The 27,201-nt window shown below is 38.2% G+C and overlaps 1 protein-coding gene across 1 annotated transcript in view; it reads left to right on the top strand.

Moving 5' to 3' along the window:
- The window catches only part of FAM120C (family with sequence similarity 120 member C), a 111,805-nt gene that overhangs the window by 38,569 nt on the left and 46,035 nt on the right, over window positions 1-27,201 (top strand). The window contains exons 4-9 of the mRNA XM_040466914.1: window positions 1,549-1,677; window positions 13,334-13,436; window positions 14,003-14,079; window positions 14,510-14,790; window positions 15,721-15,994; window positions 16,643-16,814. Of these exons, the coding sequence (XP_040322848.1) occupies window positions 1,549-1,677; window positions 13,334-13,436; window positions 14,003-14,079; window positions 14,510-14,790; window positions 15,721-15,994; window positions 16,643-16,814 (1,036 nt within the window). The remainder of the gene's footprint in view (window positions 1-1,548; window positions 1,678-13,333; window positions 13,437-14,002; window positions 14,080-14,509; window positions 14,791-15,720; window positions 15,995-16,642; window positions 16,815-27,201) is intronic.

A 27,201-nucleotide genomic window follows, 5' to 3' on the forward strand; every position in this document is an offset into this window, starting at 1 on the left:
GGGAATCTACTCCTGAAGCCAAGACTACACTGCATGCAAGCTAACTTGACAATAAAAAAAAAGTTTATACCCTTTGACTAATTACCAGTTTAGGAAGCTTATAATTAAATAATTAGAACGTGAACAAAAATCATACTTACATTTTATCATAGCATTAAAGAAAACCTGTATTTAAATTTTTTCAAGCATCACAAATGTAGATAAAATAATAATATAGTGAGTTACTATTGAACATCTTCTAGCTCCTACAGTTATGAAGATGTAGCCACACTTGCTGGAGTTTTATTATTATTATTATTATTATTGCTGTTGCTAATGTAGTTTAAAATAAATTCTGGGGGCGCCTGGGTGGCGCAGTCGGTTAAGCGTCCGACTTCAGCCAGGTCACGATCTCGCGGTCCGTGAGTTCGAGCCCCGCGTCGGGCTCTGGGCTGATGGCTCAGAGCCTGGAGCCTGTTTCCGATTCTGTGTCTCCCTCTCTCTCTGCCCCTCCCCCGTTCATGCTCTGTCTCTCTCTCTGTCCCAAAAATAAATAAAAACGTTGAAAAAAATTTTTTAAATAAATTCTGGACCTCAAGTCATTTTACTCCCAAATTCTTCTATATGCATCTCGAAAACATTTTCATACATAAGCACAATGCCATTATTACTTTTAACAAAATTAATGATAAGTTAACATCCAGTCCATTTTAGGATCATCTTGATCGTTTCAAAAAGGCTTTTTTTGTAGTTAGTTCAAATCGGGATCCAAATATGGCCCACAAATTAAAACCTTACCTATACTTGCAAAGAATTTGAAGCAGCCAGGGGCGCCTGGGTGGCTCAGTCCATTAAGTGTCTGACTTCGGCTCCTGACCACATCTGACTGTGATCTAACCATTCACGCATTCGAGCCCCACCTCAAGCTCTGTGCTTACAGCTCAGAGCCTGGAGCCTGATTTGGATTCTGTGTCTCCCTGTCTCTCTGCCCTTTTCCATTCATGTGTGCTCTCTCTCTCTCTTTCTCTCAAAAATAAATAAACGTTAAAAATTATTTAAAAAACTGAAAGCTGCCAAATGGTATTATGAAAGAAAACTGATTATGGCAGTGTCCTCAACTAGTGGTTATCTCTGTAGTAGGATTATAAATGATATGACGTTATCTTTCTTTATACTTTTTTGGGTTTTTTCCCCCAAGTGTTCTATGCTGAGAATTGTGAGGAAAACTATTTTTTAATGTTTATTTACTTATTTTTGAGGGAGAGAGAGAGGAGCGGAGAGAGGGGGAGACAGAGAATCCCAAGCAGGCTCTGCACTGCCAGCGCAGAGCCCCACGCGGGGCTCAAACTCATGAACCGTGAGATCATGACCTGAGTTGAAACCAAGAGTCGGCCGTTCAACTGACTGAGCCACCCAGGCGCCCCTGGAGGAAACTATTTTTAAGGAAAGATTTTAACTATCTCTAAGTGGATTTACTGAATTTGAATTTTCTGGCTTACCCCTACATCACTCTTTCTCTTAGTGACCATCATCAACCTCAATGTACCTTGCTTATCTTATCTCTTCTAGGTCCGAGCTCATCAGCTGGTTCTTCCTCCCTGTGATGTGGTGATCAAGGCTGTTTCTGAGTATGTTAGCTCCATTAAAGACCCTTCAAATCTGGATGTGGTTGGGAAGGATGTTTTCAAACAGTCTCAGGTGAGCTAGACTTCTTCGTAAGAGTTGCCGGTTTTCTTACCTTCACTAGTACCACCAGCAGATTTGATTTTTTTTCTGTGCTACCTACCTTCTCTCCACCTAGCTGCTTGTTTTCTCCATGCTTACAGACTGGAACCCCAAAGTTTCCTTTGAAAACATTACTAGGTCTGGAATGAAAGAGTTCTTTGCCTTTTTCCCCACTATCAAGATAAAAAAGCTTACTCTGGAAAATCTAGAAAATAAAAACACTTAAAATCTCATTACCCAGAAACAACTTGATATAGTTATCACTCTAGAATATGTGCTTCTACCCTTTTTGTGTTTCAATGTATACCTTGATATAAAGAAGGTCTTGCTTAGTTGAGGTTAATGGGTCATGAAAAAGACTACTTAAAGTAGGTCCACATAAAACAAAAATCAGTATTTCATTGTTAATAGTGAGAAAAAGACTCTAGTGGGGAATTTGTCTTGTGAAATGAAGCTAAAAGTTAGGAAAATAAGTCAGTTTTGTTTTCAATAATTTAATTTAGACTTGCACAATGGGTTTTTCAGTTTATTTTTAAAGTTAACATAAAGTGGGCACCTGTGTGGCTCAGTCAGTTAAGTGTTCAACTCTTGATTTTGGCTCAGGTCATGATCTCATGGTTCATGAGTTCGAGCTCCACATCAGGCTCTGTGCTGACAGTGCGGAGTCTCTCCCTCTCTCTCTGCCCCTCCCCCCTTTGTGTTTGTGCACACTCCGTCTCAAAAAATAAATAAACTTTTAAAAATTAACATAAAGTAAAACTGACTTTTATATGTGTGTGTATATAGTTCTCTGAATTTTTAGCACATGATGTATGTAACCACCATCACAATTAGGATCAGAACAGTTGAGCCACCCCCAAAAATCTCTCATGCTGTCACTTTGTAATCACACCCAAACTTATCCCTAACTCCTGGCAACTACCAGTCTATTGTTTGTCACTACAGTTATATCTTTTAGAGGATAACATATTAATGGAATCACATAGTATTTAATCCTTTGAGAATAGTATTTTTCATTCAACATAGTGCCTTGAGATTCTTCTACATTGTTTCATGTTGCATCTATCAATAATTCTTGCTTTTTATTGCTAAGTGGTATACATTGTATGGGTATGCCACAGTGTATTTATTCATTCACGTCTAAAAGATATTTGAGTTGTTTCCAATTTTTGGTAGTTCGAATACAGTTGCTATAAACATTTATGTACAGATTTTTCTCTAATGAACATAAGTTTTATCTCCCTGGTGTAAATACCAAGGAGTGGGATTTCTGGGTCATATGGTAAGTGTATGTTTAACTTGGGCTTTATAAGACCCCGCCAAACCATTTTCCAGTGTGGCTGTTCCATTCCTCACTAGCACTTGTTATTAATCAGTATTTTTTATAAGCATTCTAATAGGTGTGTAGTGGCAGCTCTTCATAATTTTAATTTGCATTCCTCAAATGACTAATGATAAACATTTTTTTCTTGTGCTTACTTGCCATCCATATGTCTTCTTTGGTGAATAGTCTGTTCATGAACAGTCTTTTGCCCATTTTTACTTGAGTTGTTTATTAACTCACTGTTGATTTCTGCGAGTTCTTTATATATTCTTGCTTAAAGTCCTTTGTCAGATATCTGGTTTGCAAATATTTTCTCCTAGTCTGTAGTTTATCTTTACCTCCCTTTAACAGTGTCTTTTGCAAAGCAAAAGTTTTTAATTTTTGTCTTTTATGGATCATGCTTTTGGTATCATGTTTAAAAATTCATGGCCTAACTTCAGGCATGACAATATTATCCTTTTTTCTTATAAAAATTATATAGTTTAAAATTTTACATTCAGAACAAATCATTATTTACAATTCATTTTTGTATAAAAGGTGAGGTGTTTTGGTTTGTTTTTGCATATGGATATCCAGTTGTTTCAACACAGTTTGTTGAAAAGACTGGCTTTTCTCCATTGAATTGCTATTTGTGTGGGTCTATTTCTTTTTTTTTTTTTTTTTTTTTTTTTTATTATTTATTTTTTTTTTTTTAATTTTCTTTTTTCAACGTTTATTCATTTTTGGGACAGAGAGAGACAGAGCATGAACGGGCGAGGAGCAGAGAGAGAGGGAGACACAGAATCGGAAACAGGCTCCAGGCTCCGAGCCATCAGCCCAGAGCCCGACGCGGGGCTCGAACTCACGGACCGTGAGATCGTGACCTGGCTGAAGTCGGACGCTTAACCGGCTGCGCCACCCAGGCGCCCCTGTGTGGGTCTATTTCTAGACTCTGTTCTGTTCACTTGACCCATGTGTCTATCTCTTTGCAAATAGCACTCTGTCTTGAGTACTATAGCTTTGTGTAAGACAAAATTAGGTAGTGATCCTTCCAATTTTATTGTTTTTCAAAATTATTTTGTCTATTCTAGTTCCTTTTGTCTGCCCAAATTAATTTTAGAATAATCTTTTCTATATCTACAAACAATAATACTGCTGGGATTTTAATGGGAATTCCTTATATTTAAATATACAGTTGACCCTTTAACAACATGTGGGTTAAGGGTACCAACCCCCCCCCCCATGCAGTAAAAAATCCATGTATAACTTTTGATTCCCCATAAACTTAACTACTAATAGCCTGCTTTTGACTGGATGCATTACTGATAACATAAACAGTTGATTAACACATATCTTGTATGTTATATGTATTATGTACTATATTCTTATAATAAAGTAAGATAGAGAAAAGAAAATGTTAAGAAGATTATAAGGAAGAGAAAATACATTTAAAATACTGTATTGTATTTATCAAAAATATTCACATATAAGGGCACCTGGGTGGCTCAGTCGGTTGAGCATCTGACTCTTGATTTCAGGTCAAGCCATAATCCCAGGGTCATGGGATTGACCCACATGGACTCTGCACTGAGCATGGAGGCTGCTTAAGATTCTCTCTCTTCCTCTGCCCCTCACCCCCACTTGTGCTGTCTCTCTCTAAAATAAAAAAAAAAATTCACATATAAGTGGACTCACCCAGCTCAAATCTGTGTTGTTCAAAGGTCAACCATATAGATGAATTTGTGAGTTTTGAAATCCAGTAATATGATATCTCTCTCCTTTTATTTAGTTTATCTTTGATTTATCAACATTTTATACCTTTCAGTATACAAGTCCCATACATTTTTTAAAATATTTATTTATTTTATATTTGAGGCACCTATTATAAAGGATATTATTTTGTTCATTGCTAGCATATAGAAATATGATTGATTTTTGGGTGTTAACCCTGTATTCTGCAACCTTTCTAAACTCACGAGGAATTTTTTTGGTAGTTTTTTGGTATTTTCTGTGTAGGTGATCATATTGTCTCTAAATAAGGACAGTTCTATTTCTTTTGTAGTCTGTGTCTTTTTTTCTTGACTTAATACACTGTCTAGGATTTCCAAACGATGTTGAATTGTAGTGATAATAGAGGATATATCTTATTCCCGATCTTTGGGAAAAACAGTCAGCATTAAGTATTACATTAGCTATAGGTTTTGTAGATGCACATTATCAGGAAGTTCTCTTCTCTTCCTAGTTTACTGAGAGTTTTTATCATTAAAGGATGGTATATTTTGTCAAATGTAATTTTTTGCATCTGCTGATAAGATCATGAGCTTTTTGAATATTGAACCATCCTTGCATTCCCAGGATATGGTCAAGGTATATTATATTTTTTTTATATTATTGGATCTGAATTAGTAGTATTTCAATGAAAAGTTTTACATTTATTTTCATGAGGAATATTGGCCTGTAGTTTTTTGTGCTGTCTTTCTCTGGTTTTGATATCAGGGTACTACTGGACTCAAAATGAGTTAGCAAGTGTTCTTTTTTTTTTTTTTTTCTTGGAAGAGATTGTGTAGAATTGTTTTTTCTTTTTTTTAAGTTTATTCATTTATTATTTCTGAGAGAGGGAGGGAGAGAGAGAGAGAGAGAGAGAGAGAGAGAGAGAAAACACACAAATGGGGAATGGGCAGTGAGAGAGAGACAGAGAATCTGAAGCAGTCTCCAGGCCCTGAGCTGCCAGCACAGAGCCTGATGTGGAGCTTGAACTTCACTTGAAGTAGGATGCTTAACCAACTGAGCCACCCAGGCACCCCTGGTTTTTCTTCTTTAATTATTTGGTAGAATTTGCCAGTGATGTGTGCTTTGAATTCTGGTCTTCTTCCCCAATCCCCCTGCTACTGTTTACTTTTCAGAGTCTTCAAATAGCTGCTCCTAGGTTTTATAACTACCTTCAGTGGAAATACGGTAGAGTGCGCTTACTCTATCTTATCCAGAATGGAAATCTCCCTGTAGATTTTTTTTTAGGTGGACAAAGCATGAAATCATTGTTTCATTTTGGGGAGCATAAATTTTCCTAACCAGTTATATGATAGCACAATCTAGCATCCATTACTTTGCATCTAACTTTCTAGCATAATATAAAAAGGGCTGGTTTTCATTAAAAAATATACTTGAGGGGCGCCTGGGTGGCACAGTCGGTTAAGCATCCGACTTCAGCCAGGTCATGATCTCACGATCCGTGAGTTCGAGCCCCGCATCGGGCTCTGGGCTGACAGCTCAGAGCCTGGAGCCTGTTTCCGATTCTGTGTCTCCCTCTCTCTCTGCCCTTCCCCTGTTCATGCTCTGTCTCTCTCTGTCCCAAAAATAAATAAATGTTGAAAAATAAAATTAAAAAATATATATATATATACTTGGGATTTATTTTCCCTAAGGGTCTAGTTTCTTTTGATATTCAAATCATTGTTTTTTCAAGTGCCTTTCCTGCCATCATCTTTCATAATTCGTTCTTCCACCATTATTGAACACTAACTGTAGTGATACTTATTTGTCCATGACTTCTAGCATGATGTGTGCAGTCCTCCATCATTTTCTTTGACTTAAGGAAATCCTGACCTTTATGACAGATTTTGTTCATTCACTTTGTTGATTTGCATTGTACTTTCAGCTGCTGGCATCAGACAATTAGGAAGAGACTGACCCACAAAGAAAGAAATTGACATAGTGGGGTAGGGAGAGAGGCTAGTATTAAGTAGGGGATACTGTTTAGATGGAGAATAAATTAAAATTCCTTTTTTATTGTGGTAAAATATACATAACATGAAATTTACCATCTTAATAATCTTAAGTGTACAGGCCATTTGTATTAAATACATTCATAATGTTGTATAACCATCACTATCATCCATCTCCATAACTCTTCTCATCATGTAAAACTGAAACTCTTTACCCATTTTTTAAAGAAATAATGGCCATAATTTTTTTAAGTTTATTTATTTATTTTGAGAGAGAGAACCAGCAGGGGAGGAGCAGAGAGAGTGGGGGACAGAGGATCTAAATCAGGCTCTTCACTGACAGCAGAGAGCCCGGTGTGGGGCTCCAACTCACAAACTGTGAGATCATGACCCGAGTCAAGGTCAGACACTTAACTGACTGAGCCACCCAGTCGCCCCAAAACTCTATACCCATTAAATAATAACTTCTCATTTTCCCCTCCCCTCCAGCCCTTGGCAACCACAATTCTACTTTTTTTCTCTATGATTTTGACCACTTTAGGTACTTCATCTAAATGGAATTATACAGTATTTGTCTTTTTGTGACTGACTTATTTTACTTAGCATAATGTCCTCAAGGTTCATCCATGTTGTAGCATGTTCCAGAATTTTTTTCCTTTTTAAAACCAAATAATATTCCATTGTATGTTGACAGAGAAAAAATTTTATAAGTTTTCAGTTGAGTGGTGAATATTTTTAATGTGATAACTTTTACTTCCCTTTATAGCTTCATGATGTTTGGAACCTGGATAATGACTATTCAAGGATCCACTTTTTCACTAAACAATACGAACAAAAAATTTTTAGAGGTTTTGCTATTAATTCCACCCTAAATGTTTTATAGTGTTTCCTATAAACATTCCTTTTGTATGTATGTTTTGATGTGGTAGTCATCTCAGTGTAAAAAGTGTCTGCTTTTCACTTAACATTATTATGTCTTAAACCGATTTTCATTGTTGTTATATAATTTTCATAAAATTTCATATAGTCATTTTTAGCAATTGTAGAATTATGAGAGCTCTTCTAAACAAACATACAGAAACTGCTAGGTAATAGCATCAAAGGGATGGGATTCTACTCTGCTACCTATGGCCTCTGGGGATCTATAAAAGAAAAGGATAAGACTTTATTAAATATGATCATGTAGTAAATACTGAATGAACTTCCACAGGCAAGGTCCCATGCTAGGCACTAAGATATAAATGTAAATAAACCATTCTCTGTTCTCACAGAACTTTAGGTTAAATGGGAGCAGAAGCAAATAAATAAGTATAACAAAGACAAACCACAATAAATGTGTCATAGAAAGAGAGTTTTCATAGAAGTGGTGCCCTTTCAAGAAAGAATAAATGTTTGTCAGGGCACAGAGCAGTGGTACACTGAGGGAAGTATATGCAATTTGGTATTTCAGGGGATTAGGTCATAAGATCTATACTCATTGATGTTGAATAGTTTGCAAGTTAAATGCAGAAAGTGAGTTGAAAGACAGTATAATATGATTCTGTATGTATGAAAAAAACAAAACCATATTGGTGTACATACATGTGTCTGTATAAACACAGCAAAAGTTATGATAGGACATATACCAAACTGATAACACTGGTCACTTCTGGGGAGGGAAGTGAGTATAGAGCTATAGATATTAAGGAAGACTGTGTATGGCTTGTATCTTTTTAGGAGATTGTTATGTGTGTAATTAAATATAATATGGAAATAATAGTGAATACATAATTAATGGAACCTTGATAAAGCAGAACACTACTCAAACAAATATATTTCATTCTATAAGTCAGTAATTTGCAGATATTGTTTAGATTTGGAACCCTTTTTCAAACAATTGTACTAAGTCTACAGTTTTTTGAGAAAGCCAAACAATTTTATTTTTTTTTTTTAATTTTTTTTAACGTTTATTTATTTTTGAGACAGAGAGAGACAGAGCATGAACGGGGGAGGGGCAGAGAGAGAGGGAGACACAGAACTGGAAGCAGGCTCCAGGCTCTGGGCCATCAGCCCAGAGCCCGACGCGGGGCTCGAACTCACGGACCGTGAGATCATGACCTGAGCTGAAGTCGGACACTTAACCGACTGAGCCACCCAGGCGCCCCCAAACAATTTTATTTCTAAGCAAGGCTGGAGGACCTGGAGATAGATAGATAGATAGATAGATAGATAGATAGATAGATAGATATTTTGAGAGAGAGAGAGAGAGTACAAGCAAGTGGGAGAAGAGCAGAGGGAGGGAGGGAGAGAGACACAGAGAGAGAGACAGAGAATCTTAAGCAGGCTCCACGCTCACTGCAAAGCCCAACGCTGGGCTTGATCCCGGGATCATGACCTGAGCCAAAACCAAGAGTCAGACACTCAACTGACTGAGCCACCCAGGCTCCCCTGGTGGCTTGATCAAAGATCTTGATTTCTGTGTTTGTGTGCCTACATATATGCAAGTAAAGAGATCTGGAATGCTATATAGATCCTAGAATGTTAACAATTACAAATTCTGAGAGAGAAGATTATAAATGTTTTCAATTTTCCTTTTTTGGATTGTATGTTTTAATATATATTCTCTATGTATTTCTATAAGAAATGTTTGTTGCAATTAGGAGATGATTTTTCTGTAGAGAATGTAAAACCCTGGAGCTATGTGGTGACTTGGGCAATCTCATGCATTGATGATGAGAGTATAACGTGAGACATCTGTTTTGGAAAGAGATTTAGTATCATGTGTCAAGAGTCTATGAAAATGACCATATCCTTCGACCTAGTAATTCCACTTCTAAGAATATGCCCTATGAGCATTGAGGAGGGCACTTGTTGAGATGAGCACTGGGTGTTGTATGTAAGCGATGAACCATGGGAGTCTACCCTGAAAATCAAGCACACACTGTACACACTGTATGTTAGCCAATTTGGCAATAAATTATATTTTAAAAAATAATAATGAATAAGATAAAAAATAAAAACAAAAGAATATGCCCTGTGAAATAACCCAAGAAACTTATGTAAAAATATGCTTATCAAAGAATTATTTATAATGATAAGTTAGAAATGGCTTTAATAGTTTATATTCCATTTGATGAAACATGAAGGTCACAAAATTAAATTCAAGAGGACTTTAAAATTTTGTTGGAAAAGGTTTGATAAAGAAAAGTTCGGGACACCTGGGTGGCTCAGTAGGTTAAGCGTCCAACTTCACCTCAGGTCATGATCTTGCAGTCTGTGGGTTTGAGCCCCGTGTCAGGCTCTGTGCTGACACCTCAGAGCCTGGAGCCTGCTTCGGATTCTGTGTCTCCCTCTCTCTCTGTCCCTCCCCTGCTTGCGCTCTCTCTCTCTCTCTCTCTCTCTCTCTCTCTCTCTCTCTCAATAAATAAACGTTAAAAATTAAAAAAACAGGGGCGCCTGGGTGGCTCAGTCGCTTAAGCGGCCGACCTCAGCTCAGGTCATGATCTCGCGGTCCGTGAGTTTGAGCCCCGCGTCGGGCTCTGTGCTGACAGCTCGGAGCCTGGAGCCTGTTTCAGATTCTGTGTCTCCCTCTCTCTGACCCTCCCCCGTTCATGCTCTGTCTCTCTCTGTCTCAAAAAATAAATAAACGTTAAAAAAAATTTTAAAAAAATTAAAAAACAGAAAAGCTCCTTCTCAGTCAGCCTCAACCCTTCAGAGATAAATAGTATGTTTACTTCTATTGCCATAGATTAGTTTTGCTTCTACTTGAACTTTATATATTCTCCTTTTTGTCTCTCTTCTTTCACTTAGCATAAAGTGTTTGAGATTTATCTATACTGTTGCATGTATCAGTACTTTGTTCTTTTTGTCAGTGTATAGTTTTCCATTGTATGAATATATCCATTTATCCATTCTTCTGTTGGTATACATTTGAGTTAATTGAGTTTGGGGATCTTTTTTAAAAAATACTTTTGTTCATTATTATTAATTTTGAGAGAGAGAGAGAGAGAACACAAGCAAGGGAGAGGCAGAGAGAGAAAGAGGGAGAGAGAGAGAATCCCAAGCAGGCTCCACACTGCCAGCACAGAGCCCTATGCAGGACTCGAACTCACAAACCATAAGATCATGACCTGAGCCAAAATCAAGAGTTGGAAGCTTAGCCAACTGAACCACCCAGGCACCCTGAGTTTGGGGCTTTTATAAATAAAGCTGTTGTTAGCATTCTTGTTCATATCTTTTGGTGGACATATGTACTCATTTCTCCTGGGTAAATACTTGGGAGTAGGATAGCTGTGCCATATGGTAAATATATGTTTAACTTAATAAGATATTGCCAAACTGTTTTCCAGACTGTACCAATATACACTCCCACCAGCAATGTACTGGAATTCAAGTTATTCCATATCTTTGCCAGTGCTTGATGTTTATAATCTTTAATTTTAACCATTCTGGTGGATATATAGTGATGACACATTGTGGTTTTTGTATATGTTTAAGTGCTTTTTACATTAGTGTTCATACCTTTTGAACAATAATTCTACTTTGGGGACATTTTCCGAAGGACATGATCAGAAATCCAGAAAAAATTGATCTGTACATGTATGTTCTTTGCTGCATAACTTATAAAAGCCAAATGTGAGAGGGGCGTCTGGGTGGCTTGGTCGGTTAAGCGTCTGACTTCGGCTCAGGTCATGATCTCACGGTCCGTGAGTTCGAGCCCCGCGTCGGGCTCTGTGCTGACAGCTCAGAGCCTGGAGCCTGTTTCAGATTCTGTGTCTCCCTCTCTCTCTGACCCTCCCCCGTTCATGCTCTGTCTCTCTCTGTCTCAAAAATAAATAAACGTTAAAAAAAAAATTTTTTTTTAATTAAAAAAAAAAAAAAGCCAAATGTGAGAAATAACCTAAATGTCAGGTATTAGGGAAGTAGTTACATAATTTATGACACATCTATAATGATAAAATATACAGTCATTCAAAATTATAAAAGAACAATATGAAATCGTATATTATCAACTATAGAAAATTGTGTATTAAAATAGACCAATAATATGTTAACAAAAAGTTTATTTTAAAATACTGGAAGAAGCCTTATCAACAATAGCCAAACTATGGAGAGAGCCCAAATTTCCATCGACTGATAATATTACTCAGCCATCAAAAAGAATGAAGTCTTGCCATTTACAAACACATGAATGGAGCTAGAATGTGTTATGCTAAGTGAAATAAGTCAATGAAAGAAAGACAAATACTGTATGATTTCACTCATATGTTGAATTTAAGAAACAAAACAGATGAACATATGAGAAGGGGAGGAAAAAAAGAGAAGAGAGGGAAGCAAACCACAAGAGACTCTTAATGATAGAGAACAAACTATGGGTTGACAGAGGGAGGTGGGTAGGAGATGGGCTATATGGATGATGGTTACTAAGGACAACACTTGTTGCAATGCGTACTGGGTGTTGTACGTAATTGAGAAATCACTGAATTCTATTCCTGAAACCAATATTGTACTGTGTGTTAACTAACTAAAATTTAAATTATAAAAAAAAATCTTTAAAATAAAATGAAATAAAAATAATCAAAATAAAATAAAATACTGGGAGAAAACAGAGCAAAATGTCTTTGGGTGGCAGTACTATGTAATTTTTTCCCCATCCTCACCTATTTTTTTCTTTTTTTTTTTTTATTTTTTTTTCAACGTTTATTTATTTTTGGGACAGAGAGAGACAGAGCATGAACGGGGGAGGGGCAGAGAGAGAGGGAGACACAGAATCGGAAACAGGCTCCAGGCTCTGAGCCATCAGCCCAGAGCCCGACGCGGGGCTCGAACTCACGGACCGCGAGATCGTGACCTGGCTGAAGTCGGACGCTTAACCGACTGCACCACCCAGGTGCCCCTCACCTATTTTTTTTCTAATGGTCATGTGACCATTTTAGAATAGCACAAAATGTATTTGTTTGTTTTTAAGCTTAATTTTTTTAAGTATTTGAGATGTTGCATTCTTTTTTAAAATTTTTTTTAATGTTCATTTTTTGAGAGAGAGAAACAGAACACAGAGTGGGGGAGGGGCAGAGAGAGATGGAGACACAGAATCCGAAGCAGGCTTCAGGCTCTGAGCTGTCAGCACAGAGCTCCATGTGGGGCTTGAACTCACCAACCACAAGATCATGACCTGAGTTGAAGTCAGACATTCAACTGATTGAGCCACCCAGGCACCCCGCGGATTTTGCATTCTATAATGCTCTCTCCCTACCTAATCTTTTCTGCAACATGAAAAATTGCTCTCTTGGTTTTCTCTTATTTTTTAATGTTCATTTATTTATTTTTGAAAGAGAATGAGCAGGGGAGGGGCAAGAGAGAGAGAGAGAGAGAGAGAGAGAGAGAGAGAATCCCAAGCAGGCTCCATGCTGAGCAACCCCAACACAGGGCTCCATCCTACAACTGTGAAATCAAGATATCAAGAATCGACGCTTAACTGACTGAGCCACCCAGGCACCCCCTGCTCTCTTGGGTTTCTTAAAACATTTTATTTCTGCTACTGTTTTGACTTTCTGATTATAAATTGCATGAAAAAGACACTCTCATGTTCTTTCTTTTCCTGAACATCTAATGTTCTAACATCCAGTCTAGGACAGAAGATAAAATAGAGAGATTCAAGAAAGCAGTTGAGTACTATTCAGTCACAACCAAACTCTCTTCACTGCCAGTGGGTCCCTCCTCCTTTCTAGGTAAGGCTTCTATCTGATGCTAGCTGCTGTATCCAAAGGGGAAACGGAGTCCCTCCTGGGAATTCCAGGGCCAGAGTGGAATGACTTGTTTGTATTACACTCTTATAGAAGTCATTCTTGTTTGGTGGGCACTCTCCTTTTGACTTCCATGTAATAAGAGTGGTGACATGAGGCAGGGCACTGATTTCTCAAATTTGTAGATGGGGTCTAATGCTATTTCCTTAGCTTGGGCTTCTTCCGGCACTAACCTCCAGTATGGCCTGGTGTATATAAAATAGCCCTGTCTTTGGTTTCAGCCTGAGTTTGAATTCTACCTCTGCTGCTTAATAGCTGTGTGATCTTAACTAGTCACATTTGCATGTATGAAATACAGCTCATGATACCTATTTTATGGGGGGTTTTTTAGATGAAATAATTTCTTTAAGTTTCTTGGCATGGCACATAGCTGCTGTTCAATAAATTATAACTTATTAATAATAATTTTTCAAGCAATATGGGGTTAGCGGAATATAATATAGTAGAATTATTAGGATTGATTAAAGTATGGCCCTTTCTCTTGGCTTCAGGTTTTCGGAATAATCGGCTTGGAAATCCTCCCCTTCCACGAAATCAGATGGGCACTATCTCTGCTGGAAAGCCAATGGTAATATCTTTCAAGAGGCCCAAGACCATTTGTTATCATTAGACTCAGGTTGCTTCCTGATTTTTATACTCTGAGTTAAAGAGTTAAGGTAATTCAGTGTTATCAGAATATCAAGGCTGTATATACCTATGTCATGTTCTCAACAGACTATGCAAAGAAAACATCCAAATCACTAACCAATAGGATGATGTGAAGGTAGATTAGCTAATGTCAGAGAATGGTTCTAGGAGACATGGTTGGGCCATTGTCCTGCCTCTGGAGTATTCTGTCCATATATCACTGTTAGAATAATTTCTTATTATTCTCAGTAGTTTCTTTGTATCCCAATAATTCCCGCTTCTGCATTATCCACTGTGTCACAACTTCTGAGGGAGCTATTTTGGAGCCAGTTCAAATGTTAAATAGCTTTTCTATCTGTTTTATTCTTTAGTTTTCTCACCATGTGCCCCAGAAAATGAAATATCCACCACCATTCCCAACGGGGCCCAACTCCTCTCTTCTCTTCTCTTCCCATGCTTTGGGGGAATCCCATCCTTTTTCTGAGGATCCCATGCTGCAGGACAGCCCCTTTGCCAATTGGGCTGTCTCTTATGACTCCTCTGCATCCCAGTTTCCCAATTACCTGACTTCCAAAGCTTCACCTCCTTTGGGACCAGACTCTTCTCACTCCTCTTCCTCTGATGGTGATGAACCAAATGGAGCCAGCTCTGAGTAAGTGTCTGAATAGGTACCCAAGGGAACAGACTTCTGAAGCATCTGTATTTCTCTTTTTGCTGGTAACCTGGGTTGGAGTGTGGAGGAGTATATGTTCCTTGATTTTCTCTGTGGCTCTTTGCTCTTTTTTTTAATGTTTATTTATTTTTTGAGAGAGAGAGAGACAGAGAGACAGAGCGTGAGCAGCGGAGGGCAGAGAGAAAGGGAGACACAGAATCCAAAGCAGGCTCCAGGCTCTGAGCTTTCATCACAGAGCCCAATGCGGGGCTCGAACTCTCAAACCATGAGATCATGACCTGAGCCAAAGTTAGACACTTAACCGACTGAGCCACCCAGGCGCCCCTGTGGCTGTTTCCTCTTAAGTGAAGTAGAAAAACTCTATGCTTGGCTACTTCATACTCATTTTGACTCTGTACAGGTGGTAATTTTCAGATACCCAAGCGACTGAAGTAAAAGGAAGCATAGCAGCTGGTTAGGGAAGCCCTAGGTATGAGTGTGCTACATTTCATGGCTGTCATTTCTCAATTTTTGAGGGCTGTGGATCAAATGTAAAAAATAAGTGAAAAGAATTTATAGAGTTGAAGTATTAGAATAGTTGAGTAGGCAGTTATATTAAGACAGGGTTCTGAGGATTAAAACAGTGGTGTTTTGTACTAGCTTATTTGTTCTTAGATTATTTCTCCAAGCAGATTATTCTGGGGAAAATAGAGCTGCTCTGAGATTTCAGTTGTAATTAGTTTCTTAGAATGTAAGCTGACTCAAGGCATGGCATCTTACAAGGTGTAGCTGAAAGGTATCAGGTCCAATACTAACCCAGTGTCTTGACTTCCAGAGGGTTTGTAAGATTCCTTGGGATCAGACAGACATCTTGAATTGGAATATCTTTATCAACCTCCTTTCTTCTACACGGTCTTCCTAAATTTTTAGTCGTATCACGGAAACACTTCAGCAGCAGCCTGGATGGGATGATCCAAATGGTGACAGAGGGTCCTGGGTACAGCCCATCGATGCTGGAGTTTCAGATGCCAGCCTGGGTGATGGCGAGCCCCACATCCCATCCCTGCTGTCTATGTCTACAAGGAACCACATGGACATCACCATTCCACCCTTACCTCCAGTAGCTCCAGAAGTCTTGCGGGTTGCTGAACACAGACATCGAAGGGGTCTTATGTATCCATATATCTACCATGTTCTCACTAAGGTAATAAAGCACATCAGCACCTACCTCCCTGCTTTTACCACTGTACTTCACACTTCCTAGAGCCATAAGTTACCAGAGAACATTCTAATTGGTATCTGAAGGGAGATAAAAGGAGACCAAATATGCTGGGGCTCCTCTTTACATTACGGGCCCCAGATGAGGTGAGACCAGCAGTAGATGGGACTTTCCAATAAATGAGGCCCCAAGAAGATAACTATAATTGTAAAATAATATAATCTGCTCTAGCCAAACACCGCAGAAAGAAGATAATGCACCATGTTGGTCTAGGGCTGGGCACAATCTAAGAAGAGGCTTTATGCCCTTGTTCTTTACCTCTTCCTCTATTTCTTCAGGGCTTTGTTCCCTTCCTCCAGTCTTACTATACAAGTCCATCCCCCAACAAAATGTCCAAGATGGACTTAACCCATTTATTCAGCTATAGTCAGTCATAGCACAGACTCTAAAAACCGTAGCTTTTATGCTGGCTATGGTTATCTAGACCTTTTAGTCTGAAACTCTGTTAAATACAAGTAGCAAATTTAGTAGCTAGGCTATAGAGGCTGTAGTTCATGACTGATTCTTCTCAGCTCAATTCCAAACCTTGAGGTAACTCATTATGTTCTTTCCCCTGGACCATTTTCTTATTAGGGTGAGATTAAGATCCCTGTATGTATTGAAGATGAGTGTAACATGGAGCTGCCTCCAGCTGCTCTCCTGTTCCGGTCAGCTCGTCAGTACGTATATGGGGTCCTTTTCAGTCTGGCAGAAACACAACGGAAAATGGAACGCCTAGCTATACGGCGGCGGCTACCTGTGGAAGGTAAGTATTGTTTTAACTTCAACAGTTCTCTCAAAGTTTGGTGTGGAACAAAAACATCTGTGCAAGCACATCATACCTGTGACAATGGAGCAGTCTTTGAGAAAATGCATAATTCGCCAGAATACATATTAGTATGGCAAATGCATTAACTTAAGCCTCAGTTCTTTAATCATTAAGCATTCAGAGTAGCTACTACTTATTAAAACCATGCTGGACTTTGGGAATGTAGAGGTGTATCTGACATGGTTTCTCCTCCTCAGAAAGGTTTTGTTTTGGATTTGATCCTGTAGAGTTGGAGCCATTGAGGTGTTTTAAGCTGCAGAGTGACATGGTCAAATTAGTGTGTTCAAAAGAACCCTCTAGATTTCTGCTTCTGGGAAGATAGAGTACATATACTGTCCTTATTCCTCCTGCTAAATACACCTAAAAGCCCAGGATATTATATATATATAACAAGTACAAGACATTCTAGAAGGTAAAGAGAAGAAGTCAGACTGGCTAAGGACTTCGTTTTCCAAGGAATAATACAGTGGTGAGTTCCCTGGGTTTTCTTATTGCTGCATATATCTTAGACTAGGTGTGGGACCAGCTGGCAGCCCAGAAACACCAACAGGTACAGACCAGTAAAAGCCCCAAGAAATGCCTTCTCTCTCTAGTCAAAGGACCCAAAAGAAACAACCTAGCAAACAGAAAATTTTTAGGTAATAACTAATCTGCTCTAGCCAAACACCACAGAAAAACTGCAGCCAACCATCACCCCTAGTAGCAAAGACTGGATGAAGAGCCTAGACGTCTACTCTTGTCAGACTGCAACAAGCAAGAGGAGGAGCTGAATGTGGAGCCAGGACTTTCACTCCCACTTGGCAGTGATGAGAAAGCATCCCCCTTCACTCAACAGAGTGATGTCAGAAAAGACCTGCTAAAACACAAAATTAAAATAAGACCCAGAGTCTTTTAATATAATACCCCAAATGTCCAGGTTTCAATGGAAAATCCCTCTTCATACTAAGAAACAGAAAGATTTCAAACTGCAATCTCAAAATAACCAAAGAAAGAAAATCAATAGATGCCTACATTGAGATAACACAGATGTTTCCGTTACCTAGCAGGGATTTCAAAGCAGCCATTGTAAAAATGCTTTGACAAACAATTCTGAATATGTTTGATACAAATTAAAATCAGAAAGTCTTAGCAAAGAAATAGGAGATATAAAGAAGAAATGGAAATTAAGAACTAAAAAATACAATAACAAAATACTTAATAGTTGAGTTAAACAGCAAATTGGAGACAATAGAAGAAATAGTGAATTTGGAGATAGAACAATAGAAATTACCCAATCTGAATAATAGAAAATACACTGAAAAAAATGAACAGCGACCAGTAAAACTAGAACAAAAGGTCTAATATTTGTATCATCAGAGTTCCCGAAAGACAGAAGAAAGAGGGTGGGGCTGCAGGAGGATTCAAATAAATAATGGCTGAAATATTATCAAATTTGGGAAAAACAGAATCAGCCCACAGAGTCAGGAAGCTGAGTGAATTATCCACAGTATAAACCCAAAGAAATCCTTGCTAAGATCTATCATGGTGAAACCTTTGAAAGCTAAAGACAAAAATTATTGAAAGCAGACTGCTTTACCTATAGGGGCAAAATAATATGACAGCTGATCTCTCATCAGAACCCAGATTCCAGGAGGAAGTAGCACAACACTTTCTAGGGCTGAAAGAAAAGAAATGTCAGTTCAGAATTCTATATCAAACAAAAACATCCTCCAGGAATGTAGGGGACATCAACACATTCTCAGATGAAGGAAAACTAGGATAATTTTTCACAAGTAGCGCTACTGTAAAAGGATGGCTAACGGTATCCATCTGCACAAAAAGGCAATGATAAAAGGAGAAATATTGGGAGGAGCTTGGGAACATGGCAGAATAGGAGGACCCAGAGCTCACTCCATCCCACGTTTCAACTAGATACCATCCGCATCCAAGTTAATAAATTGGAGAGTGATCTAAAGACCAGCAGAACAAACTCCACAACTAAATATAGAGAAGAAGCTGCATTTGAAAGATTAGGAAGGTCAGAAAGGTGGAGTGAGGCTGCCCACCAAAGGGAGGGAGCTGCATGCACAGAGAGGACAGAGGACCTTCACACCAGGGAATTTCCACAGGAAAAAACTAATCCCCATTGCTTTTGGCTTTAAGAAACAGAGGAGCAGAATTCCGTGAGTTTGTAAAATCTGTGGGACTTGGAAGCTGGAGCTTCAAAAATCTGTTTACTGGGGCACCTGGGTGGCTCAGTCCATTGAGCCTCCAATTCTTGATTTCAGCTCAGGTCATGATCTTGCAGTTCCTGAGTTTGAGCCCTGCATTGGGCTCTTCACTGACAGTGCAGAACCTGCTTGGGATTCTCTCTCTCCCTCTCTCTCTGCCCCTCCCCTGCTCTCGCTCTCTCTCTCTCTCTCAAAATAAATAAATAAACTTTAAAAAAGTACTAAAAGTCTCCTGAGTCAACACTGAGCCAACTGAGAGGGTGAGTGACAGTCGGGTTGCTGCCCTTAAGGAAACAGCAGGCTGGGTGGAGAGGCAACATAAAAACAGCAGTTTACACAGCTCTAGAGGCAAATAGGAGACAGATATGTTCATATTTATTTCTGAGCATGTTGGGAGACTTCAGAAATGAGGGAGCTGGCAGGTGCCACTTTCCTCCCCTACCTCCCAGCATAAGCACAGAGACACCTGCTGGAGGCAGGACTGCACAGACATTTGGTACCTAACCCACTAGCAGTGCAAGGACTTGCCCACTCCAGGCCTGTTGGCCTCAGCCCTGGGCTCAGGGCAGATTTTGTTAAAGCTGAGTAGGTGCCCCACCCAGCCACCAGGTGCACAGCTGCCACCAAGCACCAGGCATGTCTGCCATGCAGTGCTTAGCTGCGTGGCCCCAGGCACACTTGTGTGTTCCTAAGCCACGTGCCCCCAGTCACCTTTGTGTGTCTGCCCAGCCAAGTGCCCATAGGCACCATATTGCACCATGTCTACCATGCACTCCTGGCTGCTATTGTATGTGTGGTTGCCCAGGGCACAACCCCTAGCCACTGCAGCACTTAAAGAGATCTGACCCAGCACACATTTTGCTAATACTGTCACCCTGCTCCCATTCTCTGGTGGGCATGCCCCCCCCCCCACTCCAGGCTGGCCTGCTTGGGTCCCACTAACACCACAGGGAGCAAGTACAGCCCACAAAAGGCAGAGAGTCAGTGCAGACGACTACATGGAAAGGAAAAGTGACTCAGACACAACAGCAGGGCATAAGCAACATACCTAGGATACTGTCCTAAAGTGCCAGATTCTGGTGAACAGGGGACCTCCACCACAGGGCACTCCAGGACTGAATCTTCATAAATTCACTATTTTCAAGAACAGAAGACGCAACTGACTTTCTTAACACAGAGAAATTGATACAGAGAGGCAGACAAAATGAAGAAACAAATTTATCCCAAATGAAAGAAATGATAAGTCCACAGCCATAGATCTAAGCAAAACAGATATAAGTAACATGCCAGATAAAGATATTAAAGCAATGATCATAAGGATACTCACTGGACTTGAGAAAAGAGTGGAAGACATGAGTGTGACACTTCACACAGAGATAAGGAATGACGACATAACAACGATAAAGGGCACAATAAATGAGATGAGAAACACACTTGATGGAATGAACAGCAGGATGGGAGAAGCAGAGGAACAAATTAGTAACCTAGAAGACAGAGTAATGGAAAGTAATCAAGCTGAACAAAGGAGAGAGAAAAGAATTATGCAAAATGAGAATAGACTTGGGGAACTCATTGACTCCATTAAATGTACTAACATTTGTATTATAGGAGTCTTAGAAGAAGAAGAAAGAGAAAGGTGGTCAGAAAATTTATTTGAATAATAGCTGAAAACTTCCCTAATCTGCGGAAAGAGATATTCAGATTGAGGAGGCATAGAGAACCTCCAACAAAATCAAGAAAACCACACCAATACCAAGACGTATTGTAATTAAATTTATAAAATATAGTGATAAAAAATCTAAAAATAGCAAGACCAAAGAAGTCATTAACTTACAAGGGAAAACCCATAATTTTTCAATAAAAATTTAGAAAGCCAAAAAGGAGTGGCATGATATATTCAAAGTGCTGACTGGGAAAAATCAGTAGCCAAGAATACTCTATCCGGCAAGGTTTTCATTCAGAATACAAGGAGAAATAGAGTTTTACAGACACACAAAACTAAAGGAGTTTGTGACCACTAAACCAACTCTGCAAGAAATATGAAAAGGCATATTATGAGTAAAAAGAAGATACCAAAAGTGACAGTATAGAGGTAGGAAACACAAAAGCAGTAAAAATGAATTTTTCTGTAAAAAATAAGGAACTCAAATGATATGCAATATAATAACATATACATAAAATGTGAGGAGGGAGAAAATGGTTCAAACATAAATGGCCATCAACTTAATATAGACTGCTATATGCAGAAGAGGTTATATACAAACCTAATGGTAACCATATATGAAAAACCACTAATAAATATACAAAGAATAAAGAGAAAGAAATCCAAATACAGCACTAAATCAGCAAAACGTGAAAGAGACAAAGACAGGAAAGGATCAGAGAACATCTTCAGAAACAACCAGAAAACGTAATAAAATGGCAATAAATACATATCTATCAATAATTACTTTGAATGTAAATGGATTAAATGCTCCAATCAAAAGACATAGGGTGGTAGGGAGGTGGGTGGGAGAGTGGGCTAAATGGGTGATGGGTGTTAAGGAGAGCAGTTGTTGTGATGAGCACTGGATGTTATATATAAGTCATGAATCACTAAATTCTACACCTGAAACCAATTTTACCATATATTTTAACTAGCATTTAAATAAAAACTTGAAAAGAAAAAGACATAGGTTAGCAGAGTGGATAAAAAACAAAACCCATCTATATGCTGCCTACAAGAGACCCATTTAAACATTTTTTTACATTTATTCATTTTTGAGAGACAGAGACAGAGCACAAGTGGGGGAGGGGTAGAGAGAGGGAGACACAGAATCTGAAGCAGGCTCCAGGCTCTGAGCTATCAGCACAGAGCCCGACGTGGGGCTCAAACCCACAGACTGGGGGATCATGACCTGAGCCGAAGTTGGATGCTTAACCGACTGAGCCACCCAGGCAACCCTCAAAGAAACCCATTTTAGACCTAAAGACACCCACACATAGAAAGTGAGAGAGGGTGGAGAAACATCTATCATGCAAATAGATGTCAAAACAAAGCCAGGGTAACAATACTTCTACCGGACAAAACAGACTTTAAAAGAAAGACTGTAACAAGGGAAAAAGGAAGACACTATATAATAATAAAGAGGACAATCCAACAAAAAGATATAACAATTGTAAATATTTGTGCAACCAAAGACAGGAGCACCTAAATACATAAAGGAACTAATTCGGAATAATACAATGATAGTATGGGACTTTAACACCCCAATTATGCCAGTGGAGAAATGATCTAAACAGAACATCACCAAGGAAACAATGATTTTGAATCACACTAGAACAGATGAAATTAAAAGATCTATTCAAAACATTCCATACTAAAATAGCAGAATACACTTTCTTTTCAAGTATGCAAGGAACATTCTCCATAATAGATCACATATTAGGCCACAATACAAATCTCAAAAAATTCAAGATCAAAGTCATACCTTGCATACTTTCTGACCACAATGCTATGAAAGTAGAAGTCAACCACAAGAAAACATCTGGAAAGACCACAAATACATGGAGGTTAAATAACATGCTACTAAACAATGAATAGGTCAGCCAGGAGATAAAAGAAGAATTTAAAAAGTACATGGAAACAAGTGAAAATGAAAGCAGGATAATCCAAAAGTTCGGGATGCAGCAAAAGTGGTACTTAAGAGGGAAGTTTATAGCAATACAGGCCTACATCAAGAAACAAGAAAAATCTCAGATAAACAACCTAACCTTACACCTAAAGGATCTAGAAAAAGAAGAACAAACAAAACCTAAAACTAGCAGAAAGAAAGAAATAATAAAGATTAGAGCAGTAGTAAATGATATAGAAACCAGAAAAATAATACTAGAGCAGGTCAGTGAAGCCAGGAGCTGGTTCTTTGAAAAGATCAATAAAATTGATAAACCTCTAGCCAGACTTACCCAGAAAAAAGAGAAAGGTCTTAAATAAATAAAATTACAAATGAGAGAGGAGAAATAACAACCAAAAACACAGAAATATGAACAATTATGAGAGAATATTATGAAAAACTATATGCCAACAAATTGGACAACTAGAAGAAATGGATAAATTCTCAGAAACATATAAACTACCAAAACAAAAACAGGAAGAAATAGAAAATTTGAATATATCGATAACCAGCAAGAAAATTGAGTCAGTAATCAAAAATTCCCCCAACAAACAAAAGTCCAGGACCATATGGGTTCACAGGCAAATTCTACCAAACATTTAAAGAATAGTTAGGAGCACCTGGGTGGCTCAGTCCATTAAGTGTCTGACTCTTGATTTCAGCTCAGGTCATGATCTCACAGTTGTGAGATCAAGCCCCACATTGGGCTCTGTGCTGGGATTCTCCCTCTTCCTCTCCCCTTGCCCCTGCCCCACTCATGTGCTCACTCTCGAAAGAAAGAAAGAAAGAAAGAAAGAAAGAAAGAAAGAAAGAAAGAAAGAAAGAAAGAAAAAGATAGAATAGTTAATGCCTATACTTCTTGAACTATTCCAGAAAATAGAATAGGAAACCTTCAAATACATTCTATGAGCCCAGTATTACCCTGATACCAAAACCAGTTAAAGACACCACTAGAAAAGAGAACTACAGGCCAATATCTCTTATGAATATAGACATAAAAATCCTCAACAAATACTAGCATACCAAATCCAACAACACATTCAAAGAAATCATTCACCATGATCAATGGGATTTAAATCTGTGTTGCAAGGAGTGGTTTAATATTCACAAATCAATCAATGTGATACATCATTAAAAGGATAACGATATGATCATTTCAATAGATGCAGAGAAAGCATTTGACAGGGTACAGGATCCATTTATGATAAAAACCCTCAACAAAATAGAGTTAGAGAAAACATACCTGAACATGATAAAGGCCATCTATGAAAAACCTACAGTTAACATCATCCTTAATGGGGAAGAACTAAGAGCTTTTCCTCTAAGGTCAGCAACAAGACAAAGGATGTCCACTCTTACCACTTTTATTCAACATAGTACTGGATGGTCTAGCCACAGCAATCAGACAACAAAAAGAAATAAAAATAATCCACATCAGTAAGGAAGATGTAAAACTCTCACTGTTTGCAGAGGATGTGATACTATATATAGAAAATCCTAAAGGCTCCACCTTTAGTAAAATCACAGGAATCAAAATCAATGTACAGAAATATGTTGCATTTCTATACACCAATAATGAAGCAGCAAAAAGAGAAATTAAGAAAATAATCTTATTTACAATTGTACCCAAAATAATAAGATTTGGTTAGGAATAAGCCTAACCAAAGAGGTGAAAGAACTGTCCTCTGAAAACTATAAAATACTGATGAAAGAAATTGAAAATGTCATACAGAAATGGAAAGACATTCCATGCTCCTGGATTAGAGGAACAAATATTGTTAAAATGTCTTTACTACCTAAAGCAATCTACACATTTAATGCAATCCCTATCAAAATACCAACAGCATTTTTCACATAGCTAGAATAAACAATCCTAAAATCTGTATGGAACCACCAAAGACCCTGAATAGCCAAAGCAACCTTCAATAAGAAAAGCAAAGCTGGAGGCATCACAATTCCAAACTTCAAGTTATATTACAAAGCTGTAGTAAATCAAAAAGCATAGTACTGACACAAAAATAGACACATAGATCAATGGAATAGAATACAAAATTCAGAAATAAACCCACAATTATATGGTCAATTAATCTTCACCAAAGCAGAAACAATATACAGTGGAAAAAGTCTCTTCAACAAATGCTATTGGGAAAATTGGGCAGCACCATTCAAAAGAATGAAACTGGACCACTTACTTATACACAAAAATAAGTTCGAAATAGATTAAAGACCTAAATGTGAGACCCAAAATCATAAAAATCTTAGAAGAGTACACATGCAGTAACTTCTTTCACACTAGTAATAGCAACTTTTTTCTAGATATGTCACCTGAGGCAAGGGAAACAAAAACAAAAACTATTAGGATTACATCTACATAAAAAGCTTCTGCACAGCAAAGGAAACAATCAAGAAAACTAAAAGGCAACCTCCAGAATGGGAGAAGATATTTGCAAATGATATATTTCATAAAGGGCTAGTATCTAAAGTATATGAAGAACTTACAAAACTCAATACCCAAAAAACAAATAACCCAGTTATTAAATGGGCAGAAGACATGAACAGACATTTCTCCAAAGAAGACATCCACATGGCCAATAGACACATGAAAAGATGCTCATCAGGGGAATGCAAATCAAAATTACAATGAGATGTTACTTCACACCTGTCAGAATGGCCAAAATCAACAACACAGGAAACAATAGGTATTGTCAAGAATGTGGAGAAAGATGAACCCTCTTGCACCATTGATGGGAATGCAAACTCATGCAGCCACTGTGGCAGGCAATGTGGAGGAGGTTCCTCAGAAATTTAAGACTAGAACTCCTTTACAATCCAGCAATCTCATTAATGGACATTTACCCAAATGATACAGAAACACTAATTCAAAGGGATACATGTACCCTTTTGTTTATAGCAGCATTATTTATTATAGCCATTTTATGGAAGCAGCCCAAGTGTCCAACAATCAGTGAATGGATGAAGATGTGGTATGTATGTTTGCGTGTGTGTGTGTGTGTGTGTGTGTGTGTGTGTGTGTGTGTTTAATATTGCATTGGATTATATATTGGAATATTATTCAGCCCTAAAAAGTAATGAAATATTGCCATTTGCAATGATACCAATGAAGCTAGAGAGTATAATGCTAAGCAAAATAAGTCAGAGAACGACAAATACCATATGGTTTCACTCATGTGGAATTTAAAGAACAAAACAAACAAGGGAAAAAATTGAAAGAGAGACATAGTCCAAGCAAGAAACAGACTTTTCACTACAGGGGATAAATAAACTCATGATTACCAGAGGGGAGGAAGTTGGGGAGATGGGGATGGAAATTAAAGAGTGCACTTGTGATGAGCACAGGGTGATGTATGGAAGTGTTGAATCATTATATTGTACACCTGAAACTAAAATAACACTGTATGTTAAGTAACTGGAATTAAAATAGACAGTTAGAGGGGCGCCTGGGTGGCGCAGTCGGTTAAGCGTCCGACTTCAGCCAGGTCACGATCTCGCAGTCCGTGAGTTCAAGCCCCGCGTCAGGCTCTGGGCTGATGGCTCAGAGCCTGGAGCCTGTTTCGGATTCTGTGTCTCCCTCTCTCTCTGCCCCTCCTCCGTTCATGCTCTGTCTCTCTCTGTCCCAAAAATAAATAAAAAACGTTGAAAAAAAATTTAAAAAAATAAATAAATAAAATAGACAGAAATAGAAGGATTCTTGTAACATCAGGAAGGAAATACAATGGAAAGAACAAAAATGTAGATAAATACAGTCGTCTTTGCTTTTCTTGAGTTTTCACAGTTAAAGCAAGACTATCACTGCTTAATGTGATTCTCAATGTCTGTAGAGAAAATATTTAAGACAATTGTAAGTGGGGAAGGTTAAAGGGACATAACAGGTCAGGTTTTTATACTTCACTTGAACCAGTAAATCAAAATTCTAAAATAAGGACATGTAACCTATAGAAAAGGGAGAAAAAGAAAGCAGAGATAGGAAAATGGAGAGAACAAACAAAACAAATGATAGACTTAAGCTCTAACATATCAATAATTACATTAAATTTAAGTGTTCTAATTACACAAATTAAAATACAGACATTGACACATTGGATAAAAATCATTACCTAATTATATGTTGTCTACAAAAAAATTCACTTCAAATATAAATGATAGAGGTATGTTGAAAGTAGAAGGATGGAAAATTATATATCATGAAACCATTAATGAAAAGAAATCAGGAAGGGCCGTATTAATACCACATAAAATGGACTTCAGAGCAAAGCAAATTGCCAGGGAAAGAGAGGCACATGATATACTGGTAAGAGGGTCAATATACCAAGAAGACTAGCAATCCTAAATGTGTATCACCAAACAGAGCCACAAAATATGTGATGCAACAACTGAGAAAACTTAAATGAAAAAAAGGCAAATCCCCAATTATAATTAGAGACTTCAACTCCCCTTTCAATA

The sequence above is a fragment of the Herpailurus yagouaroundi genome, unplaced genomic scaffold (genome assembly GCF_014898765.1).
Source record: "Herpailurus yagouaroundi ecotype Mexico unplaced genomic scaffold, PumYag 67005, whole genome shotgun sequence".
NCBI lineage: Eukaryota > Metazoa > Chordata > Mammalia > Carnivora > Felidae > Herpailurus > Herpailurus yagouaroundi.